The sequence below is a fragment of the Bombus flavifrons genome, chromosome 14, assembly GCF_040668555.2.
Source record: "Bombus flavifrons isolate JBK064 chromosome 14, iyBomFlav1_principal, whole genome shotgun sequence".
Lineage (NCBI taxonomy): Eukaryota > Metazoa > Arthropoda > Insecta > Hymenoptera > Apidae > Bombus > Bombus flavifrons.
This window is the reverse complement of record NC_138455.1, coordinates 7320530-7336292: the sequence shown is the minus strand read 5'-3', so window position 1 is coordinate 7336292 and position 15763 is coordinate 7320530. Positions and strand designations below refer to the sequence as shown.

Genomic DNA, 15763 nt, shown 5'->3' with positions numbered 1-15763 from the left:
TTGTAAATATATTTGTATGTTATAAGCTAATAATTTAATTAAAACTTTACACAGATATAATTTTTTGTAAAGTACGTAGATTTAGAAGTGCTATGTGTAAAATTATACATGTTATGTATGAATCATAAAGTAATTAGTTTATAACAGATAATATTGTTTCCTCTTTTTTTTTCTTTTTTAAGTAATGTTCTGAGGTATAAAATGTGAGAGAATGAAAATAATACTTTTAAATTATTCAAAAAACTGTATTTTCCTTACATTTTCTCAAAACATAACACAGTTTTTTTACATTAATCAAATTTTGATTTATGTAAAATGCACTCCTCGCGCGTTAAACGCATGTAAAAGGCTAAAAATTTTAATATAAAATTAATCTTACAGTTATGATTATTAAAATAATTAATATAACATTTGCATACCTGATAAAATCATCTATATCCATAGTTCTTGCACGTTTATTTTCTGCATCTGCTATTTGTAAAATATCATTTATCATTTCCTTGATATTAAATCCCTCTGGAATTTCCTACATATCATAAAACAAGAAGTTTTGTAACATTTAAACTAATATTCTTGTAATACTTATTACATCTTTAATTACCTTGTTATTCAAACTACAATGAAGCTTGTAATTTTTCTCTAACATTGTTAAGACTGTAGTTTGCTTAAATGCTGCTGAGAGAGTTTTATTTTTTCTGACAAATGCAATTCGTGTTAAACCATCCCATTCTTGGTAATTAATTGGAGGTGGTGGATTACGTGGTTCTATTCTAACTACATTTGACTCTACTTTTGGTGGTGGTCTAAAATTGTTTTTCCCTACTTTCATAAGCAAGTCCACTCGTGCTAACAACTGAGTATTTATACTTAAACGACAATATAATTTATCTCCTGGTTTAGCTACTAAACGTTCAGCAAACTCTCTTTGAAACATAAGTACGGCACATCTGCAGAAAATAATGTGCTAAGTCCATTTCTGCTTGTATTCCCTGTATGTTAAAAATTAATAATTTCTCAAATATCAATAAATAAATTTTTAAACAAACTGAACATACCTGAACAGTGGCCTATGTAAAAGTAATTTGAATACTAAAGGTGATGATATTTGATAGGGTATATTGGCAACACATAAATCAAAAAATGGTAAGTCTGTTTTCAAGACATCGCCTATCATAATTTGTAATTTTGACTGATAAATTGTACCTTGCACACGTTTCTGTAACTCAGCTACCATTCGAGTATCCAATTCACATGCTATTACTTTTTTAGCTTTGTCCAGTAATTTTACTGTCATATTACCAGTACCTGGACCTATTTCTAATACTACATCTGTTGGTCTAACTGCCGCTTTTTCAACCATACTTTGAATAACAAGCGGATTTTTTAGAATATGTTGTCCAATATTCGTATTGAATAAAATTCCTGGAAAATTAATGTATCATTAAAAATTAATCATTTCACAAGAAAAATACATATTATAGATATATCATACCCTGTTTTGCGACTTCTTTATGAATACGAGTTGTTTTTTGCGTGCGTACTTTCGGCATTTTATTTATACTATATATTTCAAACTATATGCAAGATATTATAAAAACATTAATCATATAAAATTAATCACATGTCAACAATAAACACAGAACGAGGAAAACCACATTCTAAAATAAAATAGATTGTGATATGAAAGGAATAACTCATTTCCCTATACGGAGGTTTTCAACTCCCTCTTGTGTGATGTAGTAAAATTAGAATTACGTGTACTACTGAATGTTTCTTATCAAATTTCTTTGATTATTTAGTATCAAATATTATGAGTTGTATAATTTGAGGATATGTAAAAGAAATGCATTTGTCTGTTAAAGATACATATCGATTAATTATTGTTTAAAAAAGCCTAATTTTCTAACAAAGTGGCCAAACTGCTAATGAACGTAGAGAAAAGCGTTTACCTATCTTCTGCATTAACATGGACGTAAATCTGTCATTTTGATAATTATATAGTTAAGGTTATAAGCAACGATTATTGCAATATTATTTAAGTTTTATCAAGCGTATTTATTTAATGAAGCTTGATAATAATTATCAGTGAACGCATGTAATCATTGACTTTCTTATTGCGTGAAATATTCACTCTAATGATACGACGTAAATTTAAGTTTGACGAGTGGTCTATCATTTTGCAGGAATAAAATTTTGCAATGCAAAGGCTTAATCTTGGGATTCTAAATTGGTGACGTTATGGAGTTAAAAGTATGGGTAGAAGGAATACAGCGTATTGTATGTGGTGTTACGGAAACCACTACATGTCAGGTTAGCAATGTTTATTTAAATATCACAAGTGCGTTGGATGATGTAATATTTATAATTTTAAACACTGAATTCTATACTTTAATAATTTAATAGAAGCATAGTCTGTATAATAAAATGTAACTTTTAGGATGTAGTATATGCTCTTGCCCATGCAACGGGCCAAACAGGTAGATTTACTTTAATAGAAAGGTGGAGAACTAACGAACGTCTTTTAGCTCCATATGAGAATCCTTTAAAGGTATTAATGCATTCAATTTTTAAATAATTAATTTATAACTTATATGGGTTTGTATAATAATATAATCTTTTTTAATAAGATTCTGATGAAATGGGGAGAATATTCTTCAGAAGTTCAATTGATATTAAGACGTTCTACCCCAGAAAATAATAAGGCTTCTAGTTCATTAGGAACTCGTTTAAACCATGGTACACGATCAAATGGTGTGATGAGTTCTGCCTCAGAACATAATAGTGCACAAGATGATGCTAAGAATACCACAACCCCAAATTCCGAATTTGATGACTTACAAGGATGTCTTGATAGAAATCGTGACATCAGAAAATCATTAACGTTTGGAGGATTACATGGACATGTTATGGAAAATAATACAGAAGTAAATAATATTTAAGTTATTTGTGCATTCTCATAATTAATTGTGTATAATATCTTTCCATATTTTACATTTATATTTTAGATTCCGATGGAAAATGTTGCCATAGTTCAACCTACGTTGCATTTAAAAAATAAGGAATTGAATATAAGAAAAAATATGCAAAAACCAGCTCAGTCTCCTACCCGTGCTAGTAGCAGTGAAAGTAACACACATTTATCACAAAAGAAAGTGCGTGAAGTTCCCCCATATAGGGATCCTCCAGGTCCAGCTTCACCACCTTTAAGAACTTTACCCCCATACAGAGATCCTCCACCACCTAATTTAAATAGTCCTGGAAGATCACAGTTTCAATCTAGTACAAATATTGGAAGTCCTCATGTTCATAAAGAAGATCAACCATCTTCCAGTAATTCTGTCAAACTAAAGAGAAATCTTATTCAGGTTCTACAGACAAGATATTTTTTAAATATATACACAAATATAGATAGCTAGATCAATACATTGGTATACACAGATATAGATAGCTAGAACAATATGTTGGTGTAGACATAATATAATGATAACAATAATATAGTTACTGCAATTAATGCTGTTAATCTTTCTTGTATGCTTAGGAATTTCAAGAAACAAAAGGACAAGCTCAATCTGTAAACCAATTATCTGGTCAAGCTCAAAATATGGTTACAGTTGCTTACACTCAACGCTATGTTGAACTTATTAGACTAGTCAATAAACAACGTGATACTATTAATGCACAGCAAGCGGATCTTACTAAAGTACGAATTACGTAATTATATATTTAGTTATATTTTTAATAATTTAATCGTGACAAAATTTTTAAACATATATTTCATAATTTATCTTCAGTTTGATGCTGAAATATTGTATTGGGAAACTAAAAATAGAGAACAAATGCATCAGATGGATTTCATTTCTCAGGAAGTAAATCGCATGGAAACTACAGGACGTCTTATTGAAGAACAGGTATGTATTTTATATAATATGACAATACTTTGTATAATTATCATGATTGTAATAGTGTTTGTTTTTATTATTTTATTTTATTTTATTTTATTATTGCTTAGTCCGTGCCTTTCAGCTTTGGGTGAGCTTTCGGTTTTACATCTCTTTTACCTATTCCGCTTCTTATATATCTACCTCCCCTCTTATCTACTCTATTATATTGCACTCCCTTAATTATTCTGTCTCTAAAACTATGGCAACTTTTGAGCTTTTGCCTCCTTGCTGTACTTCATTATTGTCATTCCTCCCTGTCTTGTATTGCCCTTCTCTTCTCTATTATTGCTTTTAGTTCTGTTAGTCCTTCTTCAGTCTCATTTAGTATTTTTTCTATGTCCTTTGGTCCTTCTGTTATTTCGCATTCTTCTATTACATGCCTCAGGTCTTCTTCTTCCTTTTTACATAGTCTGCATCTTTTTTCTCCCTCTTCTTTCCAGTATTCCCTTGCTTTGGTCTCGTTTCCACATCTGAATCTTGCTAATATTTTTCTGTCCTTCCATTTCATCCTCCCTTCTAAGTATTTTGGTAACTCTTCTTATAATAGTGTTTGTTTTTATAGCTAAAAGAACTAGCACATGTCGAAGAAGAAAGTGAAATAGTTAGACAACAAGAAAAGACATTAAAATCAGAAATTACTTTACTGAGATCAAAACTTGCAAATTGTGAAACAGAATTACTTCAGTGCAAAAATAAAATTAGGTAAAAGATTATAAGCTTAACTTTTTTGATATAACACAAAATTAATTGTGTTCTTTTGCATTGCAGATTAGTTATGGAAGAACTTGCTATAGAACAACATAATATAAGTCGTGAAACAGATGAAAGACAAATAATGGAACGTAAAATCATTACTGAAGTCGAACATCTTCAAAATGAAGTAGAACAAGCTAAACGTTCTGCTGAACTAGCTTCTCAATGTGCGGAAACATTAAAATTGGAAGTAGTAAGTTTAGAGTCAGCAATTGTTGAGAAAAAATTACAAGTAGAACGATTAGTAGCGGATATGAAAGAAGCTAATTTACAAAGTCTTGCTGTTGCTTGTCAAGATGAACAAGTCAAATCATTATTTGAAGGTATTTGTGACTTAAATTAAAATACAACTGAAAATGTTAATTAATTTATCGATTTCTACATATAGGTACCCATAAACCTGGTAGTACGCGTAAAATGATAGGTTCACCAAGACAATTGGAGACTGCGGTACCTACGAGTAAAAATCCACATGGTGTTTGGGTATAAACATATATTATTCGATATACTTTAAGATATCGAACGTAATATTTTTTATTTTTAATACAGTAAACAATTAAATATTTCATGTAGGGTTACATGTGCAGTTTGCACCTCTAGTAAAATCAATGTAAGTGAATAAGATATTTTACTTTCGTACTGTTTATGTATACACTAATTATTTTTATCTACTGGCCATATAATTTTGAACAAGCTTAAGTAATAAGTATAAGTCATATTAATAGTCTTAAACATTATTTGTATATATCCAAGACAAAAGAAAAAATATTGGACAATACATTTATCCAAAGTGTCACAATTATAAATCATGCGACCTGCTTGCATGATATAATTTAAGTAAATGTACTTATAAATTGTTGCAAATTTCATGGAATTATTACTTGAGATAAGATTATATATTTTCTATAATCAAAATGATTCTGTGAATTAAGAGCATTTACATATTGGTGCACTATACAATATTAATTTAATTTGCACTTAAAATATTAATCTAGTACACATATGTTGTGTATCTTGTACATATCCTTGAAAGCATGTGATAATGAAATCTGAAATATTCTACTCTATCTTCTGTTGAAGTAAGCTAATTTACTTCAAGTTTATTTCTAAACATTTAAGAATCTACTATTCAAATCTAATTTCAAAATTGAGTTCATTCTATTTTATCAACCAAACTTAACCCTATATAAAAAATCTGATTGTGTTTGATTGTATTTGATTGTAGTTTTAAATGAAAAATTCGCTTCATTTTACATGATAACAGTCTTCATTGATTTATATGTGCATATAAATTATATTATTAGTGCATATCATAGCATCTTCACACTGCCATTATTAGTAATGATCTTTTAAGTATGATACTATGATTAAGTTTACTTCGTATGTAATTTCATTTTCACAAAATCTACATACTCTTGGAGTATGTAATTATTTCATTGTCGATAATACTTATCTGTTTTTTACAATGTGTCTACCAAAGTGTGTTAATTTTTTATTAGAAATAAACATATATTGTATAATAAAATATACAAATAAAAGATAAAATTTAATTAAAAGTTGAAATGGAATTGTTTATTGATCTATTTGGATCTATTGATCTAATTTTACAAAGGCATCTAATGTATATACCCTAATTATAGGGTTGTAAGAAGTGTAAAAAAATAGCTCACAGTTTCGCGCGCTTTTTAATTCGTTACTTCATAGCGTCATAGAAGCAATATATACCGGGTTAATTTAATCCTTTGTTTAGAATTATACACATATACATAAGTGAAAGAAAAAATTGCTGCTAAATAATCGAGTAAATGTTCGAAATGTGTTTATACTGTTAATATAATATTTAATAATCATTTATTACGTCTTCAATTAAGTGGAATTCAAATAACAACACTTGTTTTCTACATTCTTTAAGCAAATATGAGTCTCTGGGTAGATAAATATCGCCCAACAGTACTTGGAAAATTGGATTATCATAAAGAACAAGCAGAATATTTAAAAAACATGGTAATATTGCCTTAAAATATAATTAAAGTATGTTCAGTAAATAGTAAGTTAAAAAATAGGTTATACTGGAAGTATGACGTTATTTATTTTATTTGTAATATCATTAAATATAAATGAATTCAAATGACTTATACTATAATTTTAGATAGAAAAAGGAGATTTTCCACATTTATTAGTTTATGGACCATCAGGGGCAGGAAAAAAGACCCGTATAATGTGTATCATAAGAGAATTATATGGAAGTGGTGTTGACAGATTAAGAATGGAAACTATGACATTTGAAGTAAGGTATATTTTTATATATTTAGTTTGATTTTGAAAATGATAACTTTATGATTTCAGACACCTTCCAAGAAGAAGCTAGAGATAACAACAATAAGTAGCAACTATCACATTGAAGTAAACCCAAGCGATGTTGGTATACATGATAGGGTAGTAGTGATGGACTTGGTAAAAACAACAGCTCAAACACATCAAATAGATCCCAGTGGACAAAAAGAATTTAAAGGTATATTTCAAGTTTCATTTAACAATTGATCATTATTTAATTTTGTGCATTCTTTAATAACCATAATTTTTTATTAGTGGTATTACTGACTAATGTGGATCAACTTACAAAAGAGGCACAGCATGCTCTTCGAAGAACAATGGAGAAATATGTCACTACATGTAGGCTAATACTTTGTGCAAATTCAACATCTCGTGTTCTGCCAGCTATCAGATCACGGTGTTTAGGGATTAGAGTTCCAGCACCATCAATATCAGATATAAAAGATATTTTGCATTCAATTTGTAAACGCGAAGGTTTAACTTTACCAGATGAACTGGCTACAAGATTGGCTGAATGTAGTGGCAGAAATCTCAGACGAGCGATATTAATGCTTGAAGCTTGTAAAGTTGAGCAGTAAGTATATTCATCCATCAATAAATTTGTTTTGATACATTTAACTAAAACAGTATATCACTTTATTCACTTTTTATTTTTAGATATCCATTTACTGCAGACCAAAGTATTACAGAACCAGATTGGCAAGTGTATATTCGTAATACAGCAAATATGATGGTCAGTGAACAGAATCCAAAAAAGCTTCTTACAATAAGAAACAGGCTCTATGAATTATTAACACATGCTATACCATGTGATTTAATATTTAAGGGTCTTTTACAAGAATGTATAAAAAATTGTGATCTTCAGCTAAAAATTGAAATTGCAACAGTTGCAGCAGAATATGAACATAGAATGCACAGAGGATCAAAACCAATTTTCCATTTAGAAGCATTTGTCGCACGATTTATGGCAATTTACAAAAAATTTATCGACTCATCTCTTGAAGGTTTTGTGTGATATATTTATTCACATATTTGCATATATTAAAATATAATTTTTAAACCAGCTTATACATTCCTAAATTATTTTGTATTTACTATTATAAATTAATTACTAATAATGTCTACTTTTAGTTTTTGTCATAAATTAGATATAATTTCGAAAGTACAAGATGAAACACATTAATCTAACAGTACAATTAATTTTCAATAGAAATTACATCACAATGTGACAATATAATTATTTAAATTTACATTGCAGCAAGATTAGCAGCAAAAGCTGCTGATAATATAATTACCACATAACCAGTGTAATACACTTCCTTAATTGAAAGAAACATTCCTAAATCCCAAGCCTATAAACAAGATTTTATTAGTAACAAAATATTAATTAGAAACATATATAAATCCAATAGTTTTTAAGAAACTTTAACTACCAAGTGACGAAATCCATTAAGTACATGATACGTAGCAGGTAAAGCAAGCAAAACTTTTCCCATGAAAAGAACAGGTACAGACAAACCTAAATTTGTAATGATTTCTATGAGGCAAGGAATACCACCTGGGATAAGTAATGTTCCTGCAATTACAACAAAAATTATTTGTTTACAGATTTTTATCTCTAGCTTTATTCTGCAGAGATAAATAATAATTTTACCTATACCAAGCAACATGGCATAACTTGATAATATCATGCCTGTTGTGCGATGTGTAATTGAAAGAAAAGATGTTAATTGAATTTGGTAAATAGACAAATGTGGTGACATGGGTCTCTTAAGGCGCATGTTTTTCTCATCATGAGTTTCGCAAATTGTACTTCCCGTGAACAGTGGTTTAGATATGGCAACATTTCGTGGGCTAGAAAATTACTTTCATAATTTCATTTATAAAAAGCATAAATGACATTTAAATAGAGCGAAGGTTACACATTATATAATAAGTTACCTGGAGGTATATAAATTCCGGAAAGTACAAGGATTGATGCTTCGCCGGCAAAGCAATCTAAACAAAAACAATTTTTAACATTAGTCTTATTAAATACAACAAAATTTGTTAAAAAAGTTCAGCGACAGTTCACTACCTCATATAACACAGCGCCATGTTCATGTGACTATATTCGTAATTCTATATTCTAAACGTACATACATAGATGTTGAAGTATAGAACAGAGATATAAATTATGTGTCTTTTTATAGTATTTATTCTGGCTATTTGGCTTAGACAAAATTGCGTAATATAAGTAATTCGATTAGATAAAAGTTAAAAGAATTATCTCATATTGGGATATATGATTTCTATAGTCTGTTTAACAAGACGAGATAGTAAACGTAAACAAAATTTGATTGCTGCGACTATAACTATTGCTGACTAGTGTTAGTCTAGTCAGCAATTATAGATTATATATGTCTTTCATACCGATATTATTTTTTACTTATTACTAAGTAAATTATTTTATTAATGAGACAGTAGAGAAGACTAGAAAATTTAGTGTTTTATCTATTGCAATAAACGAAGATATTCTTCGTCATCGTCACTTGAAAATAAGGCTTCATAGGGGACAAATCATATGCATATAGTATAGCCACCTTATGGTTTGCAAGTATGTAAGCTTTCTGTGGTATCGTTCTTTACTGTGAATCCCGGCTCGTGCTTAGCATTTCTCATTCAAAGTTCGTTATTGCATTTTTGATCTCGAAGTACAATATATTTGTTAGAAATTATTAATTTTTAGGTCATCGTGAGAAGATATAGACATAATTGCAGTAAATAATATTATACAATAAAATGAACGAATTTAAATTGCCTAAAACTCCTAATGGTATAGGAGTTGCCGCTTCATGCCTTGCAGCGGTCGGCGTGACGAGTTATGGCTTTTGGAAATCTATGTATACAGGTTTGGTTTACATAATTTACTAAAGAAAGAAGAAAAAAATTAATATTTATATATTACAAGTAATATATACAAATTATTATCGATATGTATATATATATAAAATTTGATAAAAAAACTAATGAAAAAAATAAAATTCAAAGCAAAAAACATTTGCTTTTAAACATTTGTAGTTATATGATTATGTCTTATTTCAGTGGAAGCTGGTCATAGAGCAATTATATTCTCTCGTTTGGGAGGAATTCAACAAGATATATTAACCGAAGGTCTTCATTTTCGTATTCCATGGTTTCATTGGCCAATTATTTACGACATTAGAAGTAGGCCTAGGAAATTATCTTCCCCTACAGGCTCCAAAGATTTACAAATGGTCAATATTTCTCTTCGTGTGCTGTCTCGTCCTGATGCAACTATGTTACCAGCAATGTATCGTCATTTAGGTCTTGATTATGATGAAAAGGTTGGTGTAAAATATCAAAATATTTTCATATTAAAATTTCAATAAAATTGTTATTGAAATATAATCGTTTGTGTTTTAGGTTTTGCCAAGTATTTGTAATGAAGTATTAAAATCAGTTGTAGCAAAGTTTAATGCATCTCAGCTAATTACGCAGAGACAACAGGTTTCAAATTTAGTAAGAAAAGAATTAACTGAACGTGCTAGAGATTTTAATATTGTCTTAGATGATGTGTCAATAACTGAATTAAGTTTTGGTAAAGAATATACAGCTGCTGTAGAATCTAAGCAAGTTGCTCAACAGGAGGCGCAAAGAGCTGCGTTCTTCGTAGAAAAAGCAAAACAGGAGAAACAACAAAAAATTGTTCAAGCAGAGGGTGAAGCAGAAGCTGCCAAAATGATATCCTTTAAAAAACAATATAAATGATTATAATGTTGCATATATTCTTTCTGAATGGAAATATCCTTAACTCCAGTGTACCTTGGCTTGGCTCTTAGTCAAAACCCAGGTTATTTAAAATTACGAAAAATCCGTGCAGCACAAAACATTTCTCGCACGGTAATTATAGAAAAATTCTGTTTTTTGTAATGAATTATCGAAAAATTATATGATAAACGTAATTTTTGTTTTAGATTGCTAATTCTCCCAATCGTTTGTATCTTAGTGGTAATGGCTTGATGCTAAATATTCAAGATCCATCATTTGATGATTCATCAGACAAACTGAAAAGTAAGAAATAAAGACGACAAAATATTTTTTCATACCTATCATATGTAATATGATTTTCAACGTTATATATATGTAGATAACAAAAGAAATTATTAAAAAGATTCATTAGATGATTGTAGATATAAAAATGCCATTGCACCTATTTCTTGTTATTTGTTTTAATATCCTGTGGTAAGGTGATGCTCGCTCGCAAATCTCGAGCTCCTGTTTTTTCAGGTGATAAAAGGCTGGGCTTGGAAAATTGGAATGATGCTATGCAAAGTGCTGTGAAAACTTTAAAATCTGAGCAACAAGCAACAGTGAAAACCAATGAAAGGCCATTAATTAGAGATTCTGTACCAATATCTCCAGAAGAACAAGTATCTATTTTATTGGATTCTGCAGACGGTGGAGCAAAAATGATTGTTTCTTGAACTCAAACTTTTAATTCTATATTTAAAAAGAGATTGCGATGCGAGCTCATCTTCTCTAACATATTCCTCACCTAAATCTTGTTAATGTCATAGACTAGATAAAGATCTTTTTATTTTACATTAAGGAATTCATATTTTAATAATCTTTTAACAAGACGTCTTTACAAATTATCGACATAAGAAAATAAAGTTAATTTACAGTTTGTCCCCTTATCCTTCTTTTATTCTTAGAAATGCAAATCATTTGGTACTCGACAATCATGATCTTCGTCTGGACATTTATAATAAAAATATTATGATATAATATTCTAATTAATCATTTATTTAAAAGCGTGAATGTTGAATGAACAACGTTTCGGAATTATGTAATATCTTTGTATCCTTGTTACTTAAAACTTATCTTTAAAAAATGGTAAATTTCGGAACGCACTTGGGAGGTGCACTTCCGGCAAATTTTTGAATAAGTATATATGTATTTATTTTATTATTTTATTATTGCTTAGTTCGTGCCTTTCGGTTTTGGACGAACTTGCGATTTTATATCTCTTATACCTGTTTCGCTTCTTATATGTCTATCTCCCCTCTTATCCACTCTATTATATTGCACTCCCTTAATTATTCTATCTCTAAAAACTAAAACTAAAAACTAAAAATTAACAACTAATGACTAAAAACTGTTGCAACTTTGGGCTTTTGCCTCCTTGCTGTGCTTCCTTCCCGTCTTGTATTGCCCTTCTCCTCTCTGTTATTGCTTTTATTTCTGTTAAACCTTCTCCAGTATCATTTAGTGTTTTTCCTATGTCCTTTGGTCCTCCCGTTATTTCACATTCTTCTATTACATGTCTCAGGTCTTCTTCTTTCCTTCTACATAGTCTGCATCTTTTTTCTCCCTCTTCTTTCCAGTATTCCTTTGCTTTGGTCTCGTTTCCACATCTGAATCTTGCTAATATTCTTCTGTCTTTCCACTTCATCCTCCCTTCTAAGTACTTTGGTAATTCTTCTTTGGCGATATTTCTGTAATGTATGTTATATTTGGATTCCCTTATCCTTTTCCCCCTCTCTTCTGCTTCTCTCTTTCTTCTTTCTTCTAAAATTTGGTCTGCTGTCATCCTTTCTTGCTCTTCTCTTGCTTCTATCTGCGTTTCTCCATTTCTCACCTCTTCTAGTCCCTTTTTTCTCTTTCTTGCTCTTTGCTCTTGGCCATTTCCTCAGTTTCTCTCTCTTTCCTTTATACACTCCTTTACTAGTTCATTTTTTATTTCTTGGTGCTCTTTTTAATGCTTTTTCTTTGATTTCTATTAGCTTGCATATATATGTATTTAATGTAGTCAATGTAGATAACCTCTACTCGTATGTGATAAGAAAAGTACTGCCAATTTGTCATTAATTACGTGCTATTTTCAAGTTTGAATAAAATAAAGGTGCGTATTTTCAATTTAATAAATTTCAGGTTGTAATTTTAAGCAAACGTTTATTTTTATTCTTTCTGTATCTATTCTATTTTTTCTTTATATAATATACTTAACCATATATTTTGTTAAATTAATATGGTATTGCATTACATTTGTAGATGACAGAAGATAAACGTGATAATCTAACTACAGAGAGGTAAGATAAATTATTATTTTTAAAAGACAGTTATTTCAAAATTATGTTTTTGAGTTTCTCTATTTTTCTTTCTTAAGCGATGAGCTTTCTAAGAAGGCTCTTAAAAAACAGCAAAGAGAGGCAGAAAAAGCAGCAAAGAAAGCTGAACGTAAAGCTCAGATTGTAAGTTAAATCATTGCATATTTTAATAAAAAAAAATTATTTTCTAAAGTTTGATGTATAGGCTTTCAACAAAGCATTTTTGATTTATATATATAGCAAGCACAACAAGATGCAGTTCAGGAAGAGGATATATCAGTTGGGAAATATGGAGAAATAGGATTAATACAGAGTAAAGAAAAACACACAGAAAGGAAATTTACTGATGTTAAAAATTTGAATCCCAATTTAGAAAATCAGACTATATGGTTAAGGGGACGTTTACATACTAGTCGTGCTAAAGGTATACCATTTAAAAATAAAGCAAGAACATTTAATATTTATATAATCAAATTAAATATTTCTCCCTTAAACAGGTAAACAGTGTTTTATCGTTCTAAGACAGCAATCTTATACAATACAAGGTTTAGTTGCAGTCAATGAAAAAGTCAGCAAACAAATGATTAAATTTATATCCAAGTAAGTGGTGTAAATGAGTTAATAAAAATTAATGTTACTTTTTATTTTACAAAATTATTTTGTAGCATTACCAAAGAATCTATTGTGGATGTAGAAGCAGTTGTAAAATGTGTTTCTTCCAAAATTGGTTCATGTACTCAAAAAGATGTTGAAGTTCACATTGAAAAAGTTTTTGTAATAAGTGTTGCAAAACCACAATTGCCTTTACAAATTGAAGATGCTTCAAGACCTGTAGGGGAAGCCGATGATAATGCTTTGAACATAAAAGTGAATCAAGATACTAGACTAGATAACAGAGTCTTGGATCTAAGGACTCCTGCTAATCAGGCTATATATAGAATAGAAGCAGGTGTCTGTAAATTATTCAGAGATATACTTACAAGTAAAGTAGGTTGTCAGAAAAGTAATAAATTTTATAAAATCATAAACAGCATATAGAATTTTATTCACACATTTTAATTTATAGGGATTTGTTGAAATTCATACACCAAAAATTATATCTGCTGCAAGTGAAGGTGGTGCAAATGTATTCACAGTATCATATTTTAAAGGAAATGCTTATTTAGCACAGTCTCCACAACTTTACAAACAAATGGCAATAGCTGCTGACTTTGATAAAGTTTTTACAACAGGAGCAGGTAATGTTTAATTTAAAAAATTTAATTCTTTCATTTCGTTTTTTGGAAATATGTTATTATGTATGGGAATTTCTTAGTTTTTAGAGCTGAAGATTCAAATACTCATAGACATTTGACAGAATTCGTCGGTCTCGATTTAGAAATGGCATTTAAATACCATTATCACGAAGTAGTTGATACTATTGGACAGTTATTTGTAGAGATGTTTAAAGGTCTCCGTGACAAGTTAGTAAAGTTGACTAAAAGATGTAAAATACTTTTTCTGTAATTATAAAATACTAATCTTATATTTAATTTTAGTTACGCTGCCGAAATCGAGGCTGTACGTCAGCAGTATAATGTCGAACCATTTAAATTTTTAGATCCGCCTTTGAAATTAGAATTTAAGGATGCTATTGAATTATTATCGGAAGCTGGTGTAACTTTGGGCGAAGAAGATGATTTATCTACGCCGGATGAAAAATTGTTAGGCAAACTTGTTAAAGCAAAAGTGGGTTTTTCTTTAAAATATTATTTGTAAATATGAATCTACTTTTTTCAATATTGTCTTACTTCTAGTATGATACGGATTTTTACATCTTGGATAATTATCCATTGGCAGTAAGACCGTTTTATACCATGCCAAATCCAAATAATCCGGTAAGCTCTTAGAATACCCATTTTTAGAATAATGCGTTACAATAATACATTAAATATGTTACATTTATTATAGAAAGCATCAAATTCTTACGACATGTTCATGCGCGGTGAAGAAATTATGTCTGGTGCGCAACGTATTCATGATCCTGAACTTCTTACAGAACGTGCAAAGCATCATGAAATTGGTAGGAATATTTTATATTTTTATATGTTTGCAGTAATAATGTAACATATTTTTTTTAATTGTAGACATAGAAAAGATAAGATCATATATTGATGCATTTAAATATGGTTGCCCTCCTCATGCTGGTGGTGGTATTGGATTGGAGCGTGTTGTTATGTTATATCTTGGCTTAGACAACATTAGAAAAGTCTCGATGTTCCCTCGTGATCCTAAACGTATTACGCCATAAAATTTCAACTTTAAAATAATTCGTGCAGTACATATATATTAATGTATAATGAATACATTTGTATCATTTGTAATTACTATATCATTGAAAAAAAGCAATAAACAGACATTTTGAGTACGTTTTCAGTTAGGTATAATGTTTATAGTGATTTATAATATATCGTATATGTAAATTGTAATAATAATAAAAGAAAGTATTGCAGTTTTCGCAATATACACTAATGATGTGGTGTCTAAAACTGAAGACAACTCTGTGATCAGTTAGTCATTATTTTTTTAAAACTCGTCTTATTTTCCTTTTTATGTCATTTTTTAAATAAAGTGTCTATGAAC

At 29.6% G+C, this 15763-nt stretch overlaps 6 protein-coding genes across 10 annotated transcripts; 4 read left to right on the top strand and 2 right to left on the bottom strand.

The window, feature by feature from the left end:
* Nucleotides 1-224: 224 nt before the first annotated feature.
* On the bottom strand, nucleotides 225-1706 carry LOC138186994 (probable dimethyladenosine transferase). The gene is made up of 5 exons (XM_069127399.1): nucleotides 1493-1706; nucleotides 1056-1422; nucleotides 602-947; nucleotides 420-526; nucleotides 225-349 (listed from the first exon to the last, which is right to left on the bottom strand). The coding sequence occupies exons 1-5, from the start codon at nucleotides 1548-1550 to the stop codon at nucleotides 307-309; spliced, it is 921 nt and encodes a 306-aa protein (XP_068983500.1). The 5' UTR covers nucleotides 1551-1706; the 3' UTR covers nucleotides 225-306.
* A 112-nt stretch (nucleotides 1707-1818) lies between these two features.
* Nucleotides 1819-5472, top strand: RASSF8 (ras association domain-containing protein 8). Of its 4 annotated transcripts, none has more exons than XM_069127389.1 (10): nucleotides 1819-1972; nucleotides 2184-2310; nucleotides 2438-2548; nucleotides 2628-2924; nucleotides 3006-3365; nucleotides 3539-3700; nucleotides 3792-3908; nucleotides 4504-4643; nucleotides 4710-5017; nucleotides 5083-5472. In XM_069127389.1, the coding sequence occupies exons 2-10, from the start codon at nucleotides 2239-2241 to the stop codon at nucleotides 5181-5183; spliced, it is 1668 nt and encodes a 555-aa protein (XP_068983490.1). In that variant the 5' UTR covers nucleotides 1819-1972; nucleotides 2184-2238; the 3' UTR covers nucleotides 5184-5472. The 4 variants fall into 4 exon arrangements, with proteins under 4 accessions (XP_068983490.1, XP_068983489.1, XP_068983491.1 ...); XM_069127388.1 differs by having other exon boundaries at nucleotides 1827-2006; XM_069127390.1 differs by having other exon boundaries at nucleotides 1827-2095; nucleotides 3006-3152.
* A 906-nt stretch (nucleotides 5473-6378) lies between these two features.
* Nucleotides 6379-8190, top strand: RfC38 (replication factor C subunit RfC38). Its single transcript, XM_069127397.1, has 5 exons — nucleotides 6379-6698; nucleotides 6844-6981; nucleotides 7041-7206; nucleotides 7284-7602; nucleotides 7686-8190. Exons 1-5 carry the CDS (start codon nucleotides 6612-6614, stop codon nucleotides 8041-8043), a joined length of 1068 nt encoding a protein of 355 aa, XP_068983498.1. The 5' UTR covers nucleotides 6379-6611; the 3' UTR covers nucleotides 8044-8190.
* On the bottom strand, nucleotides 8027-9334 carry LOC138186995 (succinate dehydrogenase cytochrome b560 subunit, mitochondrial). The gene is made up of 5 exons (XM_069127400.1): nucleotides 9106-9334; nucleotides 8970-9026; nucleotides 8683-8882; nucleotides 8462-8604; nucleotides 8027-8380 (listed from the first exon to the last, which is right to left on the bottom strand). Exons 1-5 carry the CDS (start codon nucleotides 9129-9131, stop codon nucleotides 8276-8278), a joined length of 531 nt encoding a protein of 176 aa, XP_068983501.1. The 5' UTR covers nucleotides 9132-9334; the 3' UTR covers nucleotides 8027-8275.
* A 285-nt stretch (nucleotides 9335-9619) lies between these two features.
* Nucleotides 9620-12939, top strand: Phb2 (prohibitin 2). Its single transcript, XM_069127398.1, has 6 exons — nucleotides 9620-9918; nucleotides 10113-10375; nucleotides 10455-10772; nucleotides 10854-10931; nucleotides 11006-11102; nucleotides 11319-12939. The coding sequence occupies exons 1-6, from the start codon at nucleotides 9810-9812 to the stop codon at nucleotides 11513-11515; spliced, it is 1062 nt and encodes a 353-aa protein (XP_068983499.1). The 5' UTR covers nucleotides 9620-9809; the 3' UTR covers nucleotides 11516-12939.
* Nucleotides 12436-15644, top strand: AspRS (aspartyl-tRNA synthetase). Of its 2 annotated transcripts, none has more exons than XM_069127395.1 (12): nucleotides 12436-12536; nucleotides 13086-13123; nucleotides 13201-13285; nucleotides 13382-13565; nucleotides 13639-13741; nucleotides 13807-14128; nucleotides 14208-14379; nucleotides 14457-14604; nucleotides 14680-14869; nucleotides 14938-15018; nucleotides 15092-15203; nucleotides 15268-15644. In XM_069127395.1, exons 2-12 carry the CDS (start codon nucleotides 13086-13088, stop codon nucleotides 15429-15431), a joined length of 1599 nt encoding a protein of 532 aa, XP_068983496.1. In that variant the 5' UTR covers nucleotides 12436-12536; the 3' UTR covers nucleotides 15432-15644. The 2 variants fall into 2 exon arrangements, with proteins under 2 accessions (XP_068983496.1, XP_068983495.1); XM_069127394.1 differs by lacking the exon at nucleotides 12436-12536 and adding an exon at nucleotides 12803-12936.
* The last annotated feature ends 119 nt before the right edge of the window (nucleotides 15645-15763 follow it).